This window comes from Leucopleurus acutus (assembly GCF_964270905.1).
Source record: "Leucopleurus acutus genome assembly, chromosome: 20".
NCBI lineage: Eukaryota > Metazoa > Chordata > Mammalia > Artiodactyla > Delphinidae > Leucopleurus > Leucopleurus acutus.
This window is the reverse complement of record NC_139162.1, coordinates 5,605,698-5,632,877: the sequence shown is the minus strand read 5'-3', so window position 1 is coordinate 5,632,877 and position 27,180 is coordinate 5,605,698. Positions and strand designations below refer to the sequence as shown.

Here is a 27,180-nt window from a genome sequence, read left to right as displayed (position 1 = left end):
CGGGGGTCCCTGCGGTGATGGACTGTTTCGTAGCTTAATGGTGGTGATGGATGCACAAACCTACACATGTGACAGAATGACATAGAACTAAATGAACACGCCCACACAGATAACTACAAATAAAACGGAGCTCTAATAAGATCACCGAATTGCATCGATGTCAATATCCTGATTGTGCTCTTGTACTATAGTTTTATGAAAAGGTACCACTGGGGGCAACAGGGTAAAGGGTATTTCTTGCAACTGCATGTGAATCTACAATTATCCCAAAGTAAAAAATATTTAAGTAAAATACATTTATGCAGTTGTATGCATTTAAAAGACTGGAAGGGAGTCACTGATATGTTAAAATAATTGTAACTATCGAGGAGGACATCATCATCGAATATCTGTTTTTCTACCTTTTACCTTGGTTTTTCTTTCCAACTTTTTCGTAGTGTGCATGTGTTAGTTTTACAAAGAGGAATAAAACAGACCTGATTTTCATTGAAAAAAAAAGTTCATTGCCAAGTAGAACAATTTACAGTACTGTTTTTAGTGTATTCTGAAACACGCTCCTTATTCCTTCTTCCCTTAAACCCTGAGTATAAAGATAGATCAGTCCCACATACACACACTGCATACATACACCACATGCACAGACATAAAATTTTGACCTCAAGAATAAATAGGTTGGGACTCAGTGTTCAAAGCTTCACATTGACAATTTGCAGCTAAAGATGTAATGAACTCTTGTTAGCCTTGATGGACGTTTGACCTGGATGGAGCGGGGTGGGGGGCAGCTATGAAGTTGGATGCCTCACTGTAGTTTGTACTTATGATTCATAGCCCAAGTCTGGTGTAGAGACAGAAGGTGCATCTTGATGGATAATAAAAGAGTAAAGACTTGGATGAAGAAAATAATGAGAGAGGGAGTATTTAGCAACATGTTTTACCCTTTCCACCCCACTGTGTGGCCTCCATCCTTTGATGCAGACATAATTTGAAAAGCCCAGAGCATATGATTGGTAGTAATTGCATAAATGCATAGTATGGGAACAGGGCTCAGGAGCCTATAAAAGATTCACCTCCTGCTTCCCCTTAGGGGAGGTATCCAACCAGTATTAATATTTTAGAAATACTAGAAGGTAGAAGAGGAGCCATTATTCATGACTAGCACCTCCATGGTACGAAAATTAAATAATGGATTTCTTTTTAAGAAGGAGTTGCTAGAGTTGTGGAACTATAAAAAATATTCCTCTCTTGGGGATGTTGCATTTTTTGCTTTTATCTTTTCTTCTCCTCTTGAGAACGTTTTGGTTTACTTCTGTGATAAAGCTTATAACAACTAAGGAACTTGGAAGGAGGGATGAGCTAGGCTGGGAGGGAGGGGGGTTAAGGCAGCTGACAAATGAGCCTGGGTAAATTTGTTTGGCTTCAAGTCAGAAAGCCCCAGGACTGTGCAGACATTCATTTTCCATCGTGTAGCATGTGCGTCTGCACACATGGGCCGGGGCCCTGGGCCCTGTAACAGGGAGCCCCCACTGTGCCACGTGGCGTGGGGTCTGAGCAGCCTGGTCTGTTGAACAGAAGCCCTCCAAAGAAGGCCTTTCATGATCCAGTCCCAGCCTTGGAACAGCCAGCCTTGCTCCTTATGGAGGCATCTGGCTGAGCCACGAGAAACCGAGCAGCCAGGAGTTGGTATCAGACCGACACCCGCAGTTCTGGAATAACTCAGCTGGGCTCAGAAGTTCCCATGTCCCGTCCTGTCCCCAAGCCAGCTGTGTAACCTTGTTGGACAATGGACTGCACCTCACTGAGTCTCCCTTTCCCCATCTTTAAAATAGAAATAATAGTTACCTCCCTGGTAGAGTGCACAAAAAGCTCTAGCATGGTACCTGACATTTATAAGACCTCAGTGAATGCAGTTATTACCTGGGGTACAACTTGAAGGTTTAAAAAGTCCTCTTAATTATTAAAATTAGTAATTGATTTTATAATTCTATAATTATTATAATTATTAAAAGTCATCCTGATATTGACATGGTGTTGTGGTTAGATGTATTCAGATGATAATCGTTGACGTCGATTGAGTGCCTACTGTGTGCCAGCCATAGTACTCTCTACTCACCAGAACCTCAGGAGCATGGGTCTGTCGTCCTCACTTAGCTGAAGAGGGAACTGATGCTCAGATGGGTGAAAAGATTTGCTCAAGGTCAAAATCCAAGGACACATTAGAGCCAGAGTTCAAACTGACCCAGAAGCCATTTTCTAAACCATTGCACCACAGAGGGAGGATTGATAGATACTGCGCAGCACCTAGAGAAATAGAGGCCCAGGGAATGAAAGAGAATCCTTGTCCAGCCCGTGGGTAGAAAGTGGCTGAGCCGGTTGTAAACAGAGTTCCCCCAGATAGCGCCTCATCCCTCGCCTGCCTCAGAGAGTGCCGGCCCCCACATGCTCAGAGCTGCTCCAAGTTCCGACTCAAGTAATCACAGCAGCTGGGAGTAAGAAGCAACCTCAGAGTCTGTCTGATACTGATCACCTCTCTACCTTCTTTCCCAGCTGGGGTGTGAGCTTGGACATGCAGTGGCAGCCTTCTATATCACCAGTCTGCCCGTGCCATCAGCTAAAGCTCTTTAACCTCTACACGTTTTCCTTCATTTGAGCTGAACTCTGTCTGTCCTGTATCTTGGCTTTTTCAAAAGAACAGAATGAAACCAATCTCTCCTGTGGGTATTTGGGGGATGCCCAAAACTGTGCCTCCTGCCACCATCTTTCTACATTTCCAATCACTTAAGGGGCTCCACTGTGTTCGTCTTCTGTAGAACAGACCGCCTGGCTTCTCTCTCAAATACATGCTTCCTCATGGGTCCTTAACTCACATCTATCCCTGGGATAGAACACTGCACACAACATGACCTGTTTAGGAATCGTCACCCACAGGGCAGTAATTGGGCAGTTGTGTTGACCCATGGCTGTTCAGAGGATTTGTTATCATGACTTGAGAGGAGCCTGAAGCCCATACACAGCCCCCACCAAGATCTTTCCATTTATTGTGCCTCTTCTGAAATGCTTTGCCAAAGCTTCATTGACTCAGTTTGTATGATGCTCTCTTGTTGGGCTTCCCTTGGAAAATCCATAGTTTAGGCAGCCGGAAGCTTCAGAAGAAGAAAGATGTTGACCTACGTTGATTCCATCGCAGCCACGGGCCTCTTAACTTTCAGGGAGCGTGCTGCTCTATTCTTAAACATGGATGTCTCATGGGGATCATTTAATTAGGAGGTGACACTATTCGGAGGATACCAGAGCACCCCTCAGACCTCAAGCCCAAGAAGCAGAGATGGTCCTTACCAGAAATTGATAAGCCATTTTGAAACCAAAGTAGCTGTGCAAGTTCACTGATTTATGAACTTCTGTAATTTTCTTTTCTCTCTGACCACAGAGTCTCTCATTTCAGCGTCCCTTTACATAACTTCTTTATTTATTGCAAAGTATTGAAATGTCTGTTGTTCACCATGCACTGTTCACAGCAACAAACAAAAGTCCCTGATACCTTGGGGCATATATTTTAATGGTAAAGAAAGATAAAAAACAGATAACTAGGCTTCCCTGTTGGCACAGTGGTTGAGAGTCCGCCTGCCGATGCAGGGGACGCGGGTTCGTGCCTCGGTCCGGGAGGATCCCACATGCCGTGGAGTGGCTGGGCCCGTGAGCCATGGCCGCTGAGCCTGCACGTCCGGGGCCTGTACTCCGCAACGGGAGAGGCCACAACAGTGAGAGGCCCGCGTACCGCAAAAAAAAAAAAAAAAAAAAAACAGATAACTATGTCAGGTGATGATTCTGTGAAGAAAAACAAAATGGTTATAGAGGATGATGTTGGGAGGGGAGACTTTTTTTTATTTAATAAGGTGGTCAGGGAAGTCCTTTCTGAAGAGATCAATGTAATTAAAGAATTGAGAGACAGTGATGAAATGAGCCATACAGGTATCCATTTAGTAGGATCCTGGTGAATTAAAGCCATTCACCAGACACCAGTGGGAAAGGGGACTGTGATATTTTGGTCTAAGAGTGTAACTTGGAGACCAAGGCTGAGGCGTAAGGTTCAGTCATGTTGCAGTGGATCATTTATCAGGTGCAGGGTGGTAACATGCCATGCTGGAGCCTGCTGTGGCTTCACATACACACAAGTATTCATTACTCTCTTTTTAAATTTTCCAGGTAGACTATTTTCTTTGTCAAGGTCTGCACTTATGGCCCAACTGGGTCTCCCCAAGATGGTAGACTCAGCTTTCAAGCTGATAAGACTTTAAGGGTCCACAGCCTTCAGCCAACTGAGTCAGTCTCTTCCTGTCCCAATCCCAGGATCCACAAAGAGGTGATCAGATTGGCCAGGCTCTGCTTTCGTATAAGAGCCTATGGGTCAGAAGTAGGTAAGCCCAGGGCTGAAACAGCGGTAGACCCAAGCATGGCACTTTGGGGGAAATGACAGCACAACAGGCTCGGGGGATGTGTGTGGACTCAGCGACATTTGAGGCTGAAGGCAAAGGCAGGTTATAAAGAGCCTTGAATGCGTTTCTCAGGGAGCATGAATTTTCCCTGAAAGTGATGGTTTAGGGGGGCCCTTGAAAGGTTTTATTCAGGTGTGATCCGACTGTGAGAGAGAGTAGGTGCTTCAGGGGATGAGGCACTTCAAAGCCCCACACAGGTTCTAACCGAAGCACATGCAAAGCAGAATAGAATGTCAGGCTTTCAGTTGAAAATGATTGAAATTGTATTTATGTTTGCTTGTGTTTCCAAGCGTCAGACTTAACATTAAAATTTGTCCTGAATTATAAGAATAACAAGAATAAGCATTGAAATCCTCAGTGAAAGGGCAGCCAACACGCATTTCCAGGGAGAAATTGTTCAATTGTTCGTGTTTATTACTTCCAAATGGGAATAGCTCCAGGTTCATAATGCTGATTTTGTTATACTGCTTTCTCTGCACTGTGGTTCAGATGAGTGCATAAATATTTGGTTTCTTTGAGAACCGTAAAAATCTGAACTGATGGAAGGGAGAGGAGCAGAGCAGTGGCAAGGAAGGAAAGTTCGGCAAGTTAATAAGAGATTAAGTATGTGTATTTCAACAGTGCCCAAGGGCATGATTAATTTATTATCCTTTTACATGGCTGAAGGCATGCAAAACCCCCCAAATTGCACTGTTACTATGCCAAAGCTCAGAGAGTGTGAGAAGGTAAAGATGTTCCTGCCGGGAATTTGATGTACAGAGGAAATGGGTGACCCCTTGGGAACATATAAATCTGGAAATTGAGACTTGGAAGTCCTTAATCTGGGCTCTGCCTAAAATGAGTATCTCTGCCCCTAGTCTTCACAGGGTGGGTGTGTCAGCAGGAGTCCAGACCAGGAACACTTTCAACAGTGCCAGGTTCCAGTGCTTTGTTGATTCTACTCCTGGGGCGCTCCTGCACAACCCAGCAGACTTTGACCAGTTGGCCATGTGGGGTGGGGGCTAAGGCCATGGGCTCTGGGTACTTGGATTCAAATGCAAGGCCATCATCTAGCTGACTTTGGTAAGGTGTTTGTGACTCAGTTTCTTTCTTTGTAAAGTGGGGATTAACATCAGTACCTACCCCATAGAATTGTGGTAAGGATTAAATGAACTTATGTATGTAAGATGCTTAGAATAGTGTGTGGCAGAGTCTTATTTTTCAATAAATGGTAGCCTCTGTTATAGTCATCATCATCACCCCCGTTTAATCATAAAAATAACAATTGCCTTACATGATTGAGCAGGTTTATGTACTGATGCATTAGGTATCCCTCAGATCACTTACCCACAGTAACCCTTTTAGGATAGGCGTGATTTCCCTCATTTGGCAGAGGATGGGATTGAGGCTCAGAGAGGCCACATGACTCCCAGTATGTCCACACTGTTAGTGAGCTCCAGGCTGCAAACCCTGTTGTCCTAAGCACTCTGTGCGTTAGTCAGGATAGGTTAGGTTCAGCAGTGGTAATAAGCAACTCCCATTTCAGTTGATGAAAGTGAAAAAAACAAAAAGTTTTAACCAAGCTCCATGTCCATTGAGGGGTTAGGTGGGGGCTCTGCACCTTGTCGTTTTTCTTTCTTTGGGATCTAGGTTGTTGAAGTCACCACTATTTGGAACATAGCTCGTCACCTTGCAGAGGGCAAAAAGAACCTGGCTAAGCACATCATAGCTCTTAAAGCTTTTACTCAAAATTAGCTGAAGTTACACATGTCACTTTCACTCACACTTCATTGGCTAAAGCAAGTCATATGGCCACAGCCAACTTCAGGTGACTGGGGAAGTATTGTCCTACTATGTGACCAGAAGAAAAGGAGCCAGAATATTAAAGAACAGCCTCAGTGACTACTTCCCACTACCATATATCTGATTCATAAGTAGAAGAGGCAACAGGTATAGAAAATCTAGACTTTTCACTATGGGTTCCAAGGGACCATCTTGATTTTTGGTAGAAACACAAGAGGCAAAGTCAAGGGGCGCGATGAGCAGGAGGGTGACACTCACAGTCTGCATTAAGAAACCAGAAACTCAGGAAGTGATACATAAGAATCCCAGTTATTCTCTTGGACGATAAAGAGATGCAGAAGTGTGATACTGATGGGCAGTGAATGGACTTTGGGCCCAGACAAGTAAGGCACAATGACTGAATGACCCAAAGCTGACTTCTTTCTCTGGTCTGCTGTGGCCTCTTTCAGCACATCTCCCATGTTGCGTAATGTGGGTTTCATAGTGGATACTGAACTGAGGGCCCTTGAACACTCTGGAACTTGTGAATGGTCAGTAAATATATTGAATAGAAGAGAAGAAGGTAGAGGGAGATAATATGTTAGAGGAAATTATACTCAAGAAGGAAACATCTTATTAAAATCATGGGAGAGAAACAGACCATCAGGCTGAGTGAATGGTGGTATCAGTTTGGAACGCACTAACAAATATAAACCGAGTTCCCTCAGTGAGAGCAGCATTGTGCCAATTATGTGTGTAAATATGTGTATTTAAATATACATATTTGTCCTTTTGTGCCTGGCTTATTTCACTTAACATGATGTCTTCATCCATATGGTAGCATGTGTTAGAATTTCCTTCACTTTTAAGGCTGAATAATAATATTCCATTTTATGCCTATACCACATTTTGTTCATCCATTTTTCCACTGTTGGACACTTGGGGTCCTTATACTTTTTGGCTATTGTGAATAAGGCCACAGAATACTAATTCTTTCCATGTGTCAGTGGATCATTTAGTGAAGATGATATTGCACTTGGCCGTGAATAAATTTTTAAAAAACTCGCAAGAGTAGAAATTTCATAAGCCACATTATTCTATGACAAGTTGGAAATAAATAATTAAAATGTTAGAAGTACTTGTAAATTAAGAAATACTCTCATTAAAAAAAATTCTATAGCCTACAGAAAGTAACCACAAAATTATAACTATCAGAAAATAATGCCAAAAAAACCCCACCAATTAAACACTGAATCCTATGGAACTCAGCCTAAGCTGTGCTTAGGCATAATCTTAAGTGCCTTTCTCATAAAAGAAGGGAAACAAAGCTGGTGGTGCAATGATAGCGCTGATAGATGAAGGGTAAGTGTAGTGTATTCAGATTTCCCCTCATCATGTGTTACTGGAGTTTGATTTTCCTTCCAAGTGCTCCATCCTGCCCTTAACCTTAGCACCCTCCATGGGAGGATGGAGACCATTTGAATTCGGCGGTGAACACAGCCAGCCCTGCTGGTATGAGAACCCCTGGTCTGTGCAGTTGGTCTCTAGCCAGCATCCTCCTCCGGTGGATTGCCAGAGTGTTGGTTCTGTGCTTCTCCACCAGGTATTTTGGAACTCTTGGCACTGGGTTTTCCTTAGTCCCCCTTGTTAATTTATAACCTAATGGTTGAAAGTTGTTGAGCAGCATGAGGGTGAGAGACAGGCATGGATGTAACAGCTGCCCAGACTGCTGAATGGCTAAGTGTCTTCAAGTTCAAAGGCATGTCAAAGTCTAAACCACAGGGCTTCCCTGGTGGCGCAGTGGTTGAGAGTCCGCCTGCCGATGCAGGGGACACAGGTTCATGCCCCGGTCCGGGAAGATCCCACATGCTGCGGAACGGCTGGGCCCGTGAGCCATGGCCGCTGAGCCTGCGCGTCCGGAGCCTGTGCTCTGCAGTGGGAGAGGCCATAGCAGTGAGAGGCCCGCGTACCGCAAAGAAAAGAAAAAAAAAAAAAAGGACTAAACCACAGATGAGAATTTATTACTGCTTACAAATCACCTCAGAGAACCAACCTACCAATAAAAAAAAAAATGCCTTCTAATAACCATAGGTAAAGGCAATAAGTGGTTTTTTTCCTATTTAACATGAAGTAGAAAACAACTTCTAAATTAGCATATACACCAAGCTCCAGTAATTACTCTTACATGTTTTTAAAAAGTTGTTTTGTTTTTGAGTTTTTTGTTGTTTTTTAACTGTATAATAAGTAATATAGGCTCATTTTTTGAAACCAAAAATATTCTAGAGTGAAGGAAAAAATATCACCCCTATCTCCATCCCCCAAAGACCTATAATATTCACATGTGATTTATTCCCTTTGGAAATGTGCGGGGGCGGGGGCTGATTATTTTCTAGTTTTTCATCCTTTCGATCATATTGCTTATATACGTAGAATCCTTTATCCTTTGAAAATAAGTATCTCCTGATTTTCTGAACAGGTAGAATTAGAGCATTAATTTAGTTGGCTATGACAGGGCAGAAGTGCTGGGGTATTTGTGTTGGAGCTGCTTTGTGCAGTGAGCAGTGTTTGCTTAGACAGAGGGTCTTCACACAAGGGAACCTTTGCAAATTATAAGGATGGGAAAGCGTTCTAGGCCCCTTCATGACTCCTGGGCATACCACTGCCTGGGAAGGTAACTTTGGGGATTTGTAAAAAGAGAAATGAGAAGATACTGAGGTTGCATAGGTAAAGTGACCACATTAAAAAAAAAAAAAGTACAACAGACTTTAATTTGTGAGTTTCTGAAGCATTTTATGATCTTATAAAAACATGCAAACAAAGTTGCACTGTTTTTCAGAGCTTCAATCGGGTGTCTTATATGTTCCAAACCCAGGAAATGTTAAAAGAATAAGAAATAAATAGCCCAAGGGACAATTACCATCCCCAACAAAGAGGCCATCCGCTCTCTGTGCCTTAATAGACCTCAGTGGTGAGCCGGGCTAGACCCAGATGATGAGGTTGTCTCCCTGGAGCAGGGCAGAGGGTCAGGAGAAGCTCCAGTGAGTAGGCAGTATCCCTGGTGCCAAGTCCGGGAAGACCAGGAGGGGCTCTAGCAGACAGGACGGGGGGATAGGAGTCCAGCTGACCTAGGTCCAGAGGAAGTGGGCAAAGTCCAGGAGGCCCATGGCTCATGGTGGCAAGAGACAGAACTGGAGAAGCAGGTGGAGGCCCATCAAGGAGGGCCCTGGGGGAATTTCATCTGGGAGCAATGGGGAAACATTGAAAGCTTTAATCTGAGAACTGTCTTGGCCAGATTTGTGTTTGCATTTTGGAATGACCGTTCTGGTTGCAATTAGGACACGAAGGGAAAAGAGAGAATCAGAAACATGGAGGCCAGTTAAGAGACCACTGTAACGTTTGTTTACTTACTTGGTATGCAGATATTTGCTGAAAACTTACTGTGAGTGTTGTGTGTGTTCTTGGCCCTGACAACAGAACAGTCAAAAATCTCTAGTGGAGATCTGAGTTAAATTACAGGTACTGGAGATTGGCAGAGGACAGAGCTACAAGTTCTTACAGTAAAGAGAATATACAGAACTTGGCGACTGTGGCATTTTGATGTATCGAATACATTTTCCATAGGGGGAGAAAAATGATGTCAGCACAATTAAGGAAATGTCTGAACCTACAGGGAAGCACCGTAATGGGCAATTAAAAACCACACTGACTGAATAAAGACACAGACCTACTAGAGAATGGACTTGAAGATACGGGGAGGGGGAAGGGTAAGCTGGGACGAAGTGAGAGAGTGGCATGGACATATATACACTACCAAACGTAAAATAGATAGCTAGTGGGAAGCAGCCGCATAGCACAGGGAGATCACCTCGGTGCTTTGTGACCACCTAGAGGGGTGGGATAGGGAGGGTGGGAGGGAGGGAGTCGCAAGAGGGAAGGCATATGGGGACATATGTATAACTGATTCACTTTGTTATAAAGCAGAAACTAACACACCATTGTAAAGCAATTATACTCCAGTAAAGATTTTTTAAAAAAATACCACACTGACTAAAGGTAATGTGGGGTTCTGGACTGGATTTTGGATCAGAAAAATAATAGAAGTAGAAAAATTGGTGAAACCTGAATACATAAAATCTGGAGGTTAGTTAGTAGTTATGCATCAATGTTAATTTCTCAGTTGTGACCAATGTTCCATGGTTATAAAAGATGTTAATATTAGGGAAAATTGGATGAAAGGTATATGGGAACTTTATACTATCTAGGCAGTGTTTCTATAAATGGAAAGTTACTCTTATCCCCAAAGTCTGTATCTATCTATCTGTCTATGAGATATAAAATATATTTATATTACATAAATATAATATATATAAAAATATTACATACTATATATATATAACCTCCAACCACATTGAATAGAAAAATTATAGAATAATTTATACAAAACGGTCCTATTTATAAAAATGTAAAAACATTCAAAATTGCTCTATATTCTGTGAGTATGTATATATGTATATAAATTCATAGAATACCTTTAAAACAAAATGCAACTTGGTATTGTTGGCTACTTGCAGCAGAGAATGGAGGTGGGAACGGGATTCAAGGGGGGGCCCTGGCTTTGTCTGTAATACACCACACTCTGGAGGAAGTAGGCAGTGAAAACACCCTTTGAAACTCAGACCAAGCCTCCCTTCTTGCTCCAAGCCTCTGTATTTCCTGCCCCTTGCTGGGTGCAGAGGACTCTGGTCCCACCTGAGCCATGCCACCGACACAATTGATGTTCCAGTTACCCCCATTGCTGCCTGGGAAGTGACTTTACCCAGGTATGCAGCAGCACTCCTGTGTGCTATTTACACGCCCTTCCCAGAGTGTCGGCACCTGGCGTCCAAGTTGCTTCTCATCATTAGCTATTTTTTTTCATTCCGACTCAGAGGATAAGGAAGAAAAATCCCACTATGAAAAGAAGTGTTGAATTACAAAGAATAATAGGAAAGACCAGCTAATTGTGAAGCCCTGCTATGTGGTATAATGTGTGTTAACAGCTGCTACAGGAGCAGAGACTCATGACAGGATTTGTTCTGGGCAGGAGTGCACTGGATTTCTTACATTCCATCACATTAAACAACAAGAAAAGGATGAGAGCCTTGGGGCCACAGCCATAGAGCGGCATTTGGACAAATCTTAGGAGTTTAATGTAGTACAATAAAGGTCATCTGGAAACCCACCTGACTTGCATGGAACAGCTGTGATGTGTGGCTGAGGCCTCCTTTGCAGCCATTGCATACCTCCTATTTCTCCAGCTCAGTGAGGCTGGAGTGGAGCGGGGTCCCTCTGAAGCCCCACCTGGGGACCAAGAAGCCGGAGAGCTGTTGGGTAATTTCTGAATCTAAATTGAGCCAAGACTCCCATCTTTCCCGTGGAGAATGACCCCTACTCCCATGCTTTCTTCTCCAAGGTTCCTCCATGCCCTGGGGTTCCTTTGATACACACGGAAATGTGGGACTTGGAGAAATACCAACTCTGCTTTACTGACGTTCTAGAAAACAGGCTTTTAAGAATTCCTAATAGTGTTATACATTTAAAATAGCTCTGGAAGGGAGGTAGCAAACAGACGCAGCCTTTTTTCCAGCCAAAGTCTCCCAACAGTCACGGTGGAAACCATCACCAATCGTAATGAGCGTGGATGGTGCTGAAATCCATCCAAATCGGTGGTCCTCAATCCCGGGTGTGCATAGAGTCATCCACGGGGCCTATTAAAGCACAGATCGCTAGGCCCCACCACCAGCGTTTCTGATCCAGGGGGTCTGGGTGGAGACTGAGAATCTGTATTTCTGAAGAGCTCCCATGTGATGCCCAAGCTGGTCCAGGGAACCATATCTTGAGACCAATTGTTGCAGGGAGAATGAGGCCCTTCACTTCCCTGTGCTGGCAGCCCTGTACGGCTCATCAGTCTGGGGGCACTGTGCCTGGCGTGGCTATGAGCGCTCCTTCAAAGCAGATACAGCGCTGAGGACCAGGAGGCAGGTTCAACTGATGTGTTCAAAGCCAGGCCTTTAAAAACAAAACGTTGGACTTCCCTGGTGGCGCAGTGGTTAAGAATCCGCCTGCCGATGCAGGGGACACGGGTTTGAGACCTGGTCCGGGAAGATCCCACATGCCATGGAGCAACTAAGCCCGTGCACCACAACTACTGAGCCTGCGCTCTAGAGCCCGTGAGCCACAACTACTGAAGCTCGTGTGCCACAACTCCTGAAGCCTGCGCGCCTGGAGCCCATGCTCCGCAACAAGAGAAGCCACTGCAGTGAGAAGCCTGCGCACCGCAAGAAAGAATAGCCCCCGCTTGCTGCATCTAGAGAAAGCCCACATGCAGCAACTAAGACCCAACGCAGACAAAAATAAATAAATAAAATAAATTTAAAAAAAAATGTTGAGAGAGAGAGAAGACTTGCGCACTGCTGAGTAGAGGTCTTGCTCCTTCCCCAGAGAATCACTCATTTAAATCCAGCAGCCAGCACTAATTAAACAAGACCCTCCAAGACCCTGCTTCCATGAGGTCACATGGTTCAAGATCTCCAGGAGAGAGAAAGGAAATGACACAGACCTGATCTTTACAGCAGGAGGAAAAGTTGCCCTGGGAGGATTTCTGAGTCTAGAATTCAGCTTTCCATGTTGAATGGCAGGTAGAGGAATGGGAGGATGGCAGTGTTTGCCTCAAGAGAGCTGTCAGGACTGTCTCCCACTGTGTTTCTTCCAGAAGGTCTGGGGTGCTGTGCTCCCAACCCTTTCAGAGCAGGGAAGGGTCAAGAAAGGAGAACAGATCACAGAAGCCTTCTCCTGACAGGTCCTTTCTAGTGGGTGTGGTCAGAAGTCCACTCTTAGGAAGCAGGACAGTTCCATAGCCTTTGTAGGTTTCCCATGTTCATTTCCCTTTAGTTAGTATGGCCTTTGGAGAGGACTTGTCCCACGGTTATGTGTAGGGGAGCAAAAGGAAGAGGTTTTAATCCATATTTGAGCTGAAGTGGTAAGAGCAAGAGGGGAGCGATGGTAAATGTGAAAGAGACAAAGAGGAACACGGCTGGCTCAGATGCCCCTTCCCACAGTGTGTTTCCAGATCACTTCTGTCCTGAAACCAGAGACTTTTGTGAGTTTTGTTTCTAAAAAGGAAATGTGTTCCCTTAGAAAGGGATTTTTTTGTATTGTGGCTAAGATGTGTTTTATGCTTGGAGGTGTCAGTCTTACCCATTAACAACAATGGCATGACTTTGTTATTATTATCATTCTTATCTTAGTATTCTAATTGTCAGTTCTGATTTATTGAGCCCCTTCTATGTGCCAGGAAGTGTACTTTGCACACAGTATCTCAACAAACTCTCAGCAACCCTGGGAAATAAGTGTCATTATCCCTATTTTATAGATAAGGAAATCGAGAGCCAAAGATGCAAAGAATCACATTCAAGGTCACAGGACTGATCGTCGGCCAAGCTAGGATTGAGACATATGTTTGTCTAATCAGTGGAGGTCCTCATTAAACAGATATTGGCGTTGGTCCCTGCGGTATGCCGGGCACTTTGCTAGTCATGGGACTCAGCGGTGAGCCCGATATGCTGAGGCTGTTGACTTCATGGAGCTTCCAAGCAGTGGGGCTAATGTCAGTTGGATTCAATCGAGTCAAGCAGTGACTAAAAATTCTTTTCATCAGAAGATACCACATACCTTATTTTTAGTCTTGCTTTGGATGATATTTTCTGTTAATTAAAAAAAATGCAAACAGAGGTAACTGGTGTTTAATCAAAATTCTCAGTGTATTTTAATAAAGAATATTTTAAATCAGAAAAAAACTGTACTGCCCTATGGACTGCGTCGTGCTCTTACTCCGCTGGTCTTGGCAGAGGAGGCTTGCCATGAGGCTCACGCTGCCTTAGGCACCACTGCCACCTGGTGGCACACGTCAGAATTGCAGGCATGGTGCCCACAGAAATGCCACCACCACACCTCTTCCTGATTCCACCAGAAGGCACATTTCTGGTTCAGCCACCTAAGTCCTCCAGGCTCAGTTGACTATATTCCAATAGGTGCCTGTTTACTTGTAAATTGATGACAGCCAGATCAGTATTAGCTTTCTTTTATCTGTGGTTCTGAATGTCTATTGTGTTAGTGACCTTTATAGTGTTATAATCAAATTAATGTCTGCAGGTATTGATGATAAAGTGATATTAAATATACATGAATGCTTCTTAGAACTCTAGAACTAACCTATGCAAATTATGATTTTCTCTTTAGTTGGATACTTTCAGATGACATCAAAACTTGCCCCCTAATTACCTCTCAACCTCACCTCTCCTCAAACCATTCTGGAATTTTTGAGGCTCTCTAACCTGCCTGCTGCCTGTCTATGCTGTTCCCTCTGCCTGGAACTGCCTTCCTATATCTTTACCTTTTGAATTTATTCTTTAAATGTCAGATCAAGGCTGACCACCTATAGGGAATTCTCTTAAAGTGAATTCAGCAATGACGGTGTTGCACAGCAGTGCCCCTAGGGAGGTGGAAGATGGCTTCTGAATCCCATCCTTGTTTCTTTAGTAACTGTGACCGTGGCAAGCTTGTGTAATCTCCCTGAGTCTCATTGATTTCATTCATTAAGTATGAATAATAATGTTCCCTGCCCCCAGCATTGTCGTCAGAGTTTTTTAAAGTGTGTGTAAAATTCCTTCTCAGCACCATGCCTAGTACCTGGTAGCAACAAGGGCATAGGTGGCGCTGTTGATGACTACATACATGTAGATACCTAGAACCCTGATTAATGCCTGCCTGGTATAGGACTGTCAAATGTTTTCCATTGCTTATTTGGTCTTACTTGCAGAAAAAAAGCCTGTTTCCTGGGAGTTAAAAATAATATAAATGTCCAACCTTGAACTTCATGAAGTTACTTCCCTCTTAGATTCATCAATATATGTCACCCCAGGGCTGGTAAGCTTCCCCAGCTGAAAGCCACAAAGATTTGCATATTAGGATGAAAGGTGTTAAATAATGATGCTATTTTTGGTGATGCTGCTTTAGTCAAGTTCATCGAGCACCTCTGCGTTGGCATCTGTGATTAGTGGATTGGTCACTGAGGTGTGTTTGTACTGTGCTTTCTCTGTGTTTTCCAGCCAGAGTCTTAAATGTCGCTCTGTTTCTCTGACCAGGTAGTCGACAGTGACAGACCGGAAGGGTCCAAGTTCCGGCTCACTGGAAAGGGAGTGGATCAAGAGCCTAAAGGAATTTTCAGAATCAATGAGAACACAGGTAGCGTCTCCGTGACACGGAACTTGGACAGAGAAACGATCTCTACCTATCAAGTGAGTACCCCTCCCCCCACCTAGTGCCCACCCCACATGCAGAGATGTGCCTTTCAAAGACTGCTTCCCTCCCACTGAGCTCATTATTTCTGTGCTTCATCAAACCCGGGGCTGTGCGGCTTTAAGTGTGTCTCTGTGGAAGCCAAGGGCACTGAACCCTGACACAGCAGCAGTGGGGGCCCCTATCTCATCAACGGAGCCCCCCAGGTCTGCGCGAGGCTTTGGGCACTAAAAACCAAGAAGAGGGACCCTGGGGGGATCTCAGAGGAGGTCAGAAACCTTACATTAACATCGGCTTTCCAGAAACCAGCTTGATAATGAAGAGCTATAAAAAGTATAAAACCTTGGACCTGATCATTCTACTTCTAGAAAGCCATCTTAAGGAAATAGGGAGGAATTTAGTTAGATTTTTGTACAATGATGATATAGCAGGACACGATCCTTAAAATGGAAACAGTTGCTAAATATTCAGCAATATATAATGGTTAAATTATGGCACAATTTTGCAAGGAAGTTTTCTACAACCATTTAAAATATTTTTGAAGAAGTTCTAGTTATATGGGAGATTTTCAAGATATTGAATGGAAACAGACACACCAACACATATGGTATCCTCATTACAGATGGAGTATTTACACATATCATGGTGGGTATGTTTGTGAAGAAGCGTGATAGAGGAAAAATCAAAGTGTTGGTGGTTGTATTTGGCGTTGTTGATTTTTTTTTCTGACTTTTCTATAATGTACTTGCTTCTCTTTTATATGGAGAAACAAAAGGCTATTTGTAAAAGGATAGTTTCAGAAGTTGACACCTGTTCAAGATTCAGAGACGAAAGTAGTTGCACACAGATATTGGGGTGAGCATTAAATCTCATATAGGCTCCAGGTCTGTCCTGTCCCCTCTCTACGACACCCCCAAGAGCCCCGTCTCACAGCCTCTGTTAAGGACCCAAGCCTCTGAGGGCAGTAAGCTCATTTTTCAAGAAATGGGACAGGATTCCCAGCCATTTTCGGGGAAAGCCCTCCGTGGGATGCAGCGCACTGAGCTGGAAGCAGGCACTTGGGAACAAGGCCCAGTCAACAGAGTTTGCTTTCCATCACCATTGCCCATCACATGCGCATTTCCCTGGATTGTGCTCTGGGGGGTGGCGGCCAGTTTCTAGGAGTGGACTTGGCATCTCTGGTTTTCTTCGTCAAAACACCGTGTAAGAACATCCCAATCCCACTTCAACAAAGTTACTTCCTCTTCCCTAAAAAAACCTCCATATTCTTCCTTTTCTGCAGACAGAGGGTGGAGAGACATTGCATTGGCAAGTCAAGTGCTCTGGCTGGGAAATGGGTACCCTGGGTCTAGCCTCCTCTGTCACCATGAGATACTGACCTTGAGAAGACCCAGTAAGCACTGGTCCTCAGGATTCCACCCATAAAATGCAGATAACACTTGCCTAGCTACCAGCTGGATTGCTGTGAGTTTCCAGTGAGAAGAAGATAGAAGAGGGCATTAGAGGCATTAAAATACTAGACAAATACAGGGCAGTGGGTGAGGAAAGGCCCATCCAGCCTCATGCTGAACGGTGTGTTCCAGGGTCCCGGGTCCTGGGAGGACCTCCCTCTCAGGAACTTTGCCAAAAGGCAGATGCTGTGAGCATCTGCAGGGGGTACCGTCTGTCAGAGGACGCCAAAGGGTGACCAGTGTGCATCCTCAGCGAACCCCCGGCAGGGAATCTGGTTGTTGTAGAAATTGAATGTTGGCACCCTCAGAAGTTCCCAGGTCCAGCTGGACTTGACGGTGACCACAGGTGACCTGGCAGCTGTCAGTGTCCAGGTGCTGTGGATAAGCCAGCTGCAGACCATGGGTAGATGCCCTCTACTTTTTCCCTGCCTGTGATAGGAATATCTCTTAATTTTCAGACACAAGGAACTAAAGATACGATACATTTCATAATTTCATAGCATGGTGATTCAGACCTCTGTCATTCAAGTCTCAGCACTGCCATTTACTGTGCTGTTTTTATCTTGGGCGACCCACTTACCCTCTCTGAGGATTTCTGATTCTCCTCCACAACGTGGGGATAGTACCAGCATCTCTAAGGACTGTATAAAATGAAATAAAATTATTTTTGCAAATTCTTAGCACAATGCCCAGCACCTAGTGAGCATTCAGTAAATCAGAGCTGCTCTTATTCATTCTTTTGCTGAAAAAGATTTAAAATTTTTGGTTAAGTTCCACAAGTTTTTAACATCAGTTTCCTACCTTCAACCGTGAGAAGGTTGACGTCTACCACAGACTCATGGTTTTTCCTTCTATCCTGACAGGAACTGAACTTCATAGCATTTGCTGCTCCTCTTTTAAGTAAAGAGAGAGTTTCCTGGAGGAAGCTGAGCTCTAGAATTACTAGGAAATTAAGAGGGTACAAGATAAAGAATAAAGGAGCAGAAGTCTTCTTGGGAGTGTTCTGTAGCCTGGAAATAGGACTAGCGTGAATCAGAGAAACTGGAAAAAAACTGGCTGCCAGGAGTGAGAACTGGTAAATGAGAGGCTGAGATGCCTTTTTGGGGTGACTCCGTAGGAGCTATTTTAAGAGCTGAACAAGAGTTTGGATACATGCATGGCTAAATGATCCTCTCTGATGTTTGTGGGACCCAAAGGTGGTTTAAAACTTCGTCACCCTTTTGGGAGTCCTTCCACATTCAGAGAGAGATTTCTGGGCTCCATAAACCAGGGCCCACCTCAGAGTGAACATTCTCCTTAGATGGCAATGACCTTGATCTCCAGGGACAGTGAGGGGAAGATGCCTTGGGGCAGTTACAGCGGGAAGAACTCAAACACCAACATTCAGGGACTCACAGGGAGTGGGAGTGAGGAGAAGGTGGCCTTTGGTCCATCAGGTGGCTTGGTTTTGATGTTGCCAAAGAGGCCAGTCAGAGATTTTCTTTGAGGAAAATTTTTGATTCATGAAGTGTCCCTTTCCTCTGGCTTCCGAAAGCTGAATGCAGGGCTGTCAGGTACAGCTGTGCAGGGATTTTACTGCCCAAGGGGGATGGCTGAGGGATGAGAAAGGCCTCATCCAGCCCCCAGTTTACTCACCAAAAGCTGCACTGCAGTTCAGGGCTGTGTCCACAGGGAGAGGGCGGCCCCTTTCTAACGCTCACAAAGGTATCAGAGGGCAGGGTTGAGTAGAAAACCCCACGATTTTTTTTATTTTTAATTTGGGTCACTTTTATTTTTATGTAAATGATAATAGTGATTAATATCAACGGCTCTGGGGTCAGAAAATTGTTGTTCAAGTCTCAGCACTGCTCCTTACTGAGCTGTTTGATCTTGGGAAACCCACTTACCCTCTCTGATCTTGTGATTCTCATCCATAAAATAGGGATCGTACTAGCAACTTTAATGCTTGTATTGAGTTGGCCGAAAAGTTCATTTGGGTTTTTCCATAAGGTGTTACAGAAAAACCCGAACGAACTTTTTGGCCAGCCCAATAAAAGATGAAATGACTAGTTTTTGCTAACTAATAGTTGCTAAACAGCTAGTAAAATAGAGTCTGGTCTATAGCATAGAGCATCTCATATTGTTCCTTAAAGTGAGGCCACGTAGTATGTAGCAGTTACAAACATAACTTTGCATGTAGCCATGCTGGCTGAATTAAAAGCACAGCTTTTATGGACTAGCTATGGGAACTTGGGCAGGGTATCTGCCTTGATTTTATCATCTGTGACATGGGGACAGTAATAATACTGATCTCATAGGATTTAATGGACTAAATGAGTTAATGCAGGTCAAGCGTTTGGAACAGTAGCAGGAACATGGTAAGCCCCTTACAGTCTCATCACATGAGTGAGAATTAGTGAGGGGAAAGGCAAAGGAGGTAAACGAAAACTGGTGGTGGCCCAGCCTTCCCATCTCAAGCATGAACTTCTCTTAAATAATCGTGAGTTTATTTGTGGTTTCATAATGTACTCCGTAGCACATCGATTGATTCGTCAATTCATTCATTCTTAATACATTTGATTGAGGACCTGCAGGATGAGGAATATAATGGGAAATGAGACCCACCAGGTTCCCTGCCCTCACGGAGCTTTCATTTTAATGCCTCAGCTTTGTTTCAAAATAAACGGATTTAAGTTCCTCTCCACTGTGTACAAGTGGCATGCCAGGGAGTTGTGCCGTGTTGGTTGTTCGTCTTGGTTTACCGCTGGCGCAGGGCCACATGTGCCCAGTGGAGAGGCTGCTGGGGCTTGGTGGGCATACAGTGTCTGAAAGGAGTACCAGGGCTACAGCAGCCAAACGGCGGCCTGGCCTGAGCCACTCTTCACCAGCCTCGCGAGGACCCAGTTTCTAATGCCGGGTCCCCCATGCCTCTCGCTCTTCAATTTAGTCTTTTTCCTGTTTTCTTCGTGTCCCTGCTGAGGAAGGTCCCTACCTATTACTCTCTGTTTGGTTCTGCTATTTCTGGATTTAATGAGAACTGGGTTCCTGCCTTCTCAATATACTTTGGGCACAAGAAAGTTGCAAATCCACTTCATTTCAAGCACCTATTTAGAAATGATTTACCGTCTTAGTGCAGTTAGATCCATCTTGTCCCTGGTGGGCATTGTGGTTGGTTGCAGATCTGCTTCTTCAAAGAGCAGAATCCTGGGTCTCCAATTCCCACATTTTACTTTCCCCTCTTGCAAGTTTAAAAAGCAGAGAGCACGTGGGTGAATTTTGTTGTTGTTTATTTTAAAGGTAAGTGCTATTCACATGCAAGTTCATGCTATGGTGCTAGCATTTTCCAAATCCAGCCAGAAAGCATTGTGAACTAAGCCTCAGAGATTTGCACGAAAAGAAATAGTCTGAGATGAATTTGTCCTTGAGCCCCTGAATGTGTATCATCATTAAAGTTACTGTTTATTGAACTCTACATGGCTGATGTTGTGCTAAACAAGTCATATACATTGTCTTACTTAATCCATTTCACACAAGAGACTTCAGAAGTAGGTGTTAACACCATTTTAGAGACAAGCAAGTAACTGTTAAATAACTTTTTCAAGGTCTCCCAGCTGGTGTGTGTTGAGTCTGGGGTCCATATCTGTTTCTCTCCACCTCTAAAGCCCTGAATTATCAATTACTAAGAAACACTTCTTCCTATTTTACCTCCAACTAGACTCTGATGTCTAATCTGCAAATTCCTAGGCCTCTTTCACAGGAACTCCACTTATTGGAAGGGGATTTGACTCGCTGGATGATCTGTTTCTTCTTAAATACTGTCTTTTTTCAAGGCCCACGGCCACCTGCCCACTCTCCCTGCTGCAGCCCCCAAAGGGCTTCCCATGCTTCTGACCCGAAGTGGCACCTGGCAAAATAATTTAGCTCCTGCAGTATTGGAAGCTGACATATTAATGCAAAGCCTCCTGAAATATTACTCATTATTATGCATTTTGCCAGTGTTTGAGTGATTTGTGAACTCTTCACTGGAATAAAGTACTGTAAATGATTCATGAATGACCAAGTTTATGAAATTCTATAAAAATATTAGCAGGTGGTAATGATTCACTCACACTGTGACTATAATCTGCTGGCTGCAAATTTGTCAATATGGGAGGACAGGAGTGGAGGGGGAGACAGAGTCTGTTAGGCGGGTGGGGGGGTTGGAGTTGGGCCCAGCAGGGGTGAGAGGTGAAACAGGAAACAGGACCTTGGTAGTGGGCAGGTGTCACGGGCAGGATACCTTTGCCCTGCTCCATTGTCCACCGTGGGAGATGCAGCAAGCACTGGGGATGTCACAGTTGGATGGGACAAGAGGGGAGCACTTGGAAAGAGACCAAGAACTGACATTTACTGAGCACCTATTAAATCCCCAAGAACTCTCTAGACCTCCACATTCACAAGCTTTATTATCTTGTCCTTACTGACGTGTTAGCTGAGGGCCAAAGTGGTTCCCAAGATATATTATTGTTTAATGTGGCTGTTGACATTTATTGAACACTTACAACATGCCAGGGCTCCGTGCTAGATCCCTAAGTGATGATCTCATTTAACGTTTATAAAGGTGAGCTTGATGCGGTTATCATTCTCAATTATAGAACTGGTAAAGGGAACCATCTGTGTTCTTGGTCTTAGAACTCGAGTAGGAATTCACTGTGTCCTTCTGAAAATGCGCCCACATTTTCTGGGATACAACTTGCTCTCCTTTGAGCCAATTTCTGGATAAGTTTTGACTTTATGGCTAAGACTATTACTGTGAATTTGGAATACACCAGACAGGCAAAGGGTATCTATCCTTGCTCCTGTGTTTCCCTTCATTTGTGGCTCCGCCCCAATGCTAACACATATGACAATTTAGCAGAAAGTGCATTAAGATGAAAAATGCTGCTGTCACGTGGAAGTATGTGTATCATAATGTCAGCAATCATAAGGCAATTGGGAGATGTAGATTTACTCAGATTAGAGAGTTATAACAATGCCCATGTTGTACATGGATGATGCACACATTACCTTGACAGAATTGAGCTGCCCTTGATAATACTTGGACTTGGAAATCCTCCTTCAGCCCTCAGTTTTGGGGACAAGCTAATTCTTTCTTCATCCTCCAGTCTGATCTTCCCCATGGTTGTCTTTCTTAGTTGTGATTCCTCCAACTAACGTGCAAAGAAAAGGGTTTATTGTAGGGTACAGATGGCTTATAGAATTTCCAAAGAGACCCAACAACCTGGTTTACATGTAAAACGACCAGAAACAGGGGTGCCACAGGAAATACCCAGCCATATATGATAAGATTCTAGTGCAAGGGTTCTCAACCTCAGTACTACTGACATTTAGGGCTGGATAATTCTTTATTATGGGGGCTGGCCTTGGGCATCGCAGGGTGTTTAGAAGTGCACCTGGCCTCTAGCCACTAGATGCCAATAGTATCCCCCAATCCCAGTCATGACAATCATCCACATACTGCCAATTGTCCCATGGAGGCATAATTGCCCGCAGCTGAGAACCACTATTCTAGAGGAGTCATCATCACTGCCACCTCCTCCTGTCACCCTGCTCCTACGATGCTCAGAGCTGGGTGGTAGCGACTCTGCCTTGGCTGCCCTGAAATGCTGGGTGACTCTGATCCCATGCTTTCCGGAACCTCCAATCCCCAAAGCAGAGCCACTGCATGTGTGTCTCACTTCCCTCACCGAGTGTCATGATGAGATGTGTTCAGGGAAGACCCTGTATCATAGGAAGGACTCCAGCTGAGCTAGCAAGGGGCCTGGGGCAGGGGCTGTCACCTTCAGGGTCAGCCACGCCATCTGGGATATACCTTGCTCTGGATGAGTTATACGGTACAATTTATTGCAGGTGAGAGGCAGTCAGTGATGAGGATGGCTAGCTGAGAGCCAGTGACCAGTCCTTGCCTGGCTTCACCCCTGTGATCTCGTCTCAACATTTTGGTCCTGTCGATCAATAAGACATATGGCCTAGGAAAGCATCCTAACTGGGAGGAGACAGAGGACTTGGTTAAAAGTTTAGGCTTTGGAATCAGACCTACTGAGGGTAGACAGACCCTGCTAACGGAGGAACCATATGAAATTGCCATTTTTATAGTTGAAAAAAGGGTGAATAGCGGCCATTTCATGGTTTGTCCTGATACTGTATCACCTTTGGCAAGTTATTTTCTTCTCGACCTGTTTTCTCATCTTTAGAATGAGGGTGAGGCTGCAGGACCATCTCCCCGTGGTGCTGTAGGTGGTGAGCGGGCTGTGTACGAATGGCGCTCCACACGACCGCTTACTTAGCGTTCCAGAACTGGAAGCCATCACTTCATGTACCAGTTTCATAGTTGAAGCTCCCTGCAGGGGAAATAAAGGTGAAGCAGGTGCCAGGCATCCAGCGAGCGGTTCAATGGTTGAATGTCAGTAACACCATGTGTTCGTCCGGAGAAGGCAGTCATCCAAATGGGCAGTTTTCAAAGCTCGGCCCCCCAGGCCAGCAGGAGCGTCTGGGAACGTGTTAGAAATGCAAATTCTCAGGCCCCACATTGGGCCTAACAAGCCCTCCAGGTGGTTCTGATGCTGGCAGACGTTTGAGAACCCCAGGTCTAAATACACTAAGTGTTAACTTCAGGGCAGCGGGCTTGATTCATTAATTTGCCTCAGGGAAGGTGGCCTTTGAGCCACTTCCATTACAGTGCTGCTGGGGTCATAGGTGTGTGCCTGAAAGGTGCATATTTCTCCAGGTGCTCTGGTACGCCATGTGAAAGGCCTCTCAATCCAATCCATACTCTTCAAATCTGCCTTTGTTTTTGTTTCGTTAATGGCCCCTGAGAGCCAGGCAAATTTGTCCCAAGCCTCTTTGCTCTTTCTTCTCTAGACTTTGGATGACTGTTAAATACCATGTTACTGAGTCTTTGCTTATTTCTCAGACCAGCCTTTTAGGCCAGAGATGAAAGTGTCTTCAGAAGATTTGAGCCAGTTCAGGCAAAAATAATTCCGGATAGGAAGAAGCTGGCCCTGGGCTCAGCAGAGCCAGCTTTTCTGCCATCTTAGATCTGTAACCTTGAGTAAGTTATTTGTGGTTCTCAAACTTTTCTGCACTTCAAAAAAAAGTCACCTGGGGAGCTTTTAAAACCCCTAATGCCCAAGCTGTACTCCAAACCAATTAGATCAGAATGTGTTGGAGTGGGACCAAACCTCAGTCCATTGATGAGACTCTCCAGGTGTTTCCACTGTGAAGCCAAGTTTGAGAACCACTGAGTTAATATGATTCATTGATGCCCCAGTTTCTTCATCACTAGGATTGGGGTTAATGACACCAGCCCGGTGGATTTGTGTGAATGTCAAATGAGATATACAGGTAGGAGTTCCTAACACACAATAGCAGAGAACCAAAGATATTATCTCCCCTCAATCAACCGCTTCACTCAGTGACTATCTGAAACAAACTCCTTTCTGATGTCTCTTTTGAGACAAGCACTTAAAAAACTGAAATGCAGAGAAACGCAATTTGATAAATAAGTAAACGGATTGTTTTCTGACTCACTTTAGAAAAAATTAATTCAGGAATTGTTCCCAGCCTCTCCCCGCGCCAGTACCTCCAAGCATCTCCGTCTGACTCTTTCCCGATTGGCTCTTCATGTTTCCAAGCGCCTCATTTTGCAACCTGGGCTTATCTGCCAGGTGCACCTGGTGAAAGTGAGGCATGAAGAGGTTAAACGACACCGCTGCAGCAGCCACATACATGGATTAGACCACCAAGTTGCTCCCGACTGATTACTTATTTGGTCCACTAAGCAAAGCTGCTTCCTCACTCCGGGCTATGGAAACATATTTTCTAAACTTCATTAGCACAAACTCCTCAGAAGAGGTTCAACTTGAATCTTGGCAGGTGGGAGAACCCCACATTCCTCCTCAACTTTCTCCTCCCCTCGCCTCCCAGGCACCCGGCCCACAGTCTGGACCTACCAAACGTTCATGGCATGAATAAATGTGTGATGATCAATTTTTCTTTTTTTGTGTGTTTTTTTGTTTTAGTTATCTAACTATAACCAAATCTTTTTCCTCGTAGCTTTTTTTCAAATGACTTGGTGGCTTTTTTTTTGCCCAAGGTGCTGAAGAACCACACAATATCAGGACTGCAAGAGCCTTTAGACCCATTTTATCTCACCTGCTAACTTTATAAGTAAGAGCAAGTTCGATAATTGACAAATGGTTTTGACCCTCAGTACTGAAACAAAAATGCTGCTGCGATTTTGTTGTCCTTCCAAAACAGGCGCGGTGGCCACCCCTCCGGGACGAGACCCTGCAAACACAGATAAGACGCCCGTTCTAGCTTCCACCCCCCGCTCTCCATCTATTTGCATCATCAGCAGGCATACAGGGCTGGTTTCGGTTTTTTTCACATTTTGTAGAAATGAGCTGGGGGGGGGGGGAGGGAAGGAGGAGTTTGTCGGGAGCCGGGAGGAGGAGCCGAAGAGAAGGTGAAGACGGGCTGTCCTCCTCCTCTGGCCCCTTAAAGTGAGCTTGACACTTTGGGGTTAGAGGGCAGAAAATGATGGAAATTATTTTTTTTATGAGATACTTTGCAAAATTGGAGGACCAGAAGCTAATTAAGCCAGTGGCAAAAGACCGGGTAAGATTCCAGGTTCAAGCACTACAGCTGTGAGGCCAAGTGACAAAGGACGACAGTTCTAAAGCAGACCATCCCCCTGCCTAGAGACTCCTGCAGCACCTTGGCATGGGAAGGGTCAGTAAGTAGGGGGTGGATCACCATGGCGAAGCTCCCTCGAGTGGCCCAGATGAAGGAGGAAGAAGCTGACACTGATCAGGGGGCACTTGTGAAGTCAGCTTTGGGTTTCCCAGGACGTACCTGGAGTGATGTTGTGATGGGGGCTAAGTTCCCTTTGAGCAGGTGGAAACCCAGAGTCCCATGATGGGGAATAAGTGCACAAGTGACCCATGTCCTCACTGAGTCTGCGGAGCTACCGACCTCCAGGTCACCCACCTCAGTTCTGGCCAGCCCCCTGCTTAAAGTTTAATTGAAACAGACTGCATCAATTAGAGATTGGAAATGGAGTGAATCTGTGAGCAAAATCCTGGGATAAAAAGAGTGTGGAAGAGCCTGCTCTTCTGCCAGCTGAGCCTTCTCTTCCAGCCAAGAGAAGTGTATGAAAGTGGACAGCACTTATGGAGAGGCGACCTGGGACTGCCAAAAGGTTGTGCACACACGAAGGCCAACATGCACTCAGCAGCCCCGTCAAACATATTTCAGATCAACTACAAGATTTATTGACTCAGCCGACATCGATGGGATGCCTAACTCATGCCAGCCATTGGTTCAAGTTACTGGGGATAGAGCAGCAAATCACCAGCAAGTTTCTGCTTCATGGAACTCTGTCAATATACAGACATTAGTGGGTATGTAACACATCAGGTGGTTATACATGCTGGGAATAAAAATGGAGCAGATTAAAGATGCAGAGAGTGATGGAAGCAGCTGCGTGGTCCAGGCAGGCCTCACCTGGAGTTGACATTTGCAGGGAGGCCTGATGGAAGGTCTGAGGGCAAGAATGCTGTCGTTCCCTCTCAGGTATCCTTGACATCAGGGGTTCTCATCCAGGGTGACTGTGCCCCCCCCAGGGGACATCTGGCAATGCCTGGCGACATTTTTGGTTGCCCCAACTTGGTGCTACTGGCATCTAGTGGGTCGAGGTGGGAGATGTTACTCAACCTCCTAGAAGGCACAGGACAGACCCCGTGTGTCATGCTTTGCAGGCACCAGCATGGGGCTGGCCTCTTAGAGGATCTGGTTTGTTCACTGAAATACTCATCAGGCTTGAATAGACAAGAGGTCTGTTCATTTCTAGGGCACAGCAGCATGGGATACTGTCCCTGTCCTTATAAAGCTCTTGGTCTAGTTGGGGATGATGATTTGTAACAAGATACCTACACCACCATGGGACAAGGGCAGGGCCAGGGACAACCTTACAGAGCGTGGCCATCAAAGCAAGTGATGAAGAATGAGGAGGAGTGTTAGCCAGGGGACAGGAGGGGGCAGGGCAGGAGAGTGTTCCGGAGAGAGGGGGCAAAAGAGCTTAAGCTGCTTTGGAGAAGTGGGACAGCGACTCCTGAGGGAAA

At 44.9% G+C, this 27,180-nt stretch overlaps 1 protein-coding gene across 1 annotated transcript in view; it reads left to right on the top strand.

The window, feature by feature from the left end:
• Positions 1–27,180, top strand: part of CDH13 (cadherin 13) — a 1,019,214-nt gene that overhangs the window by 522,178 nt on the left and 469,856 nt on the right. The window contains exon 5 of the mRNA XM_082862470.1: positions 15,434–15,586. Coding sequence (XP_082718596.1) covers positions 15,434–15,586 — 153 coding nt within the window. The remainder of the gene's footprint in view (positions 1–15,433; positions 15,587–27,180) is intronic.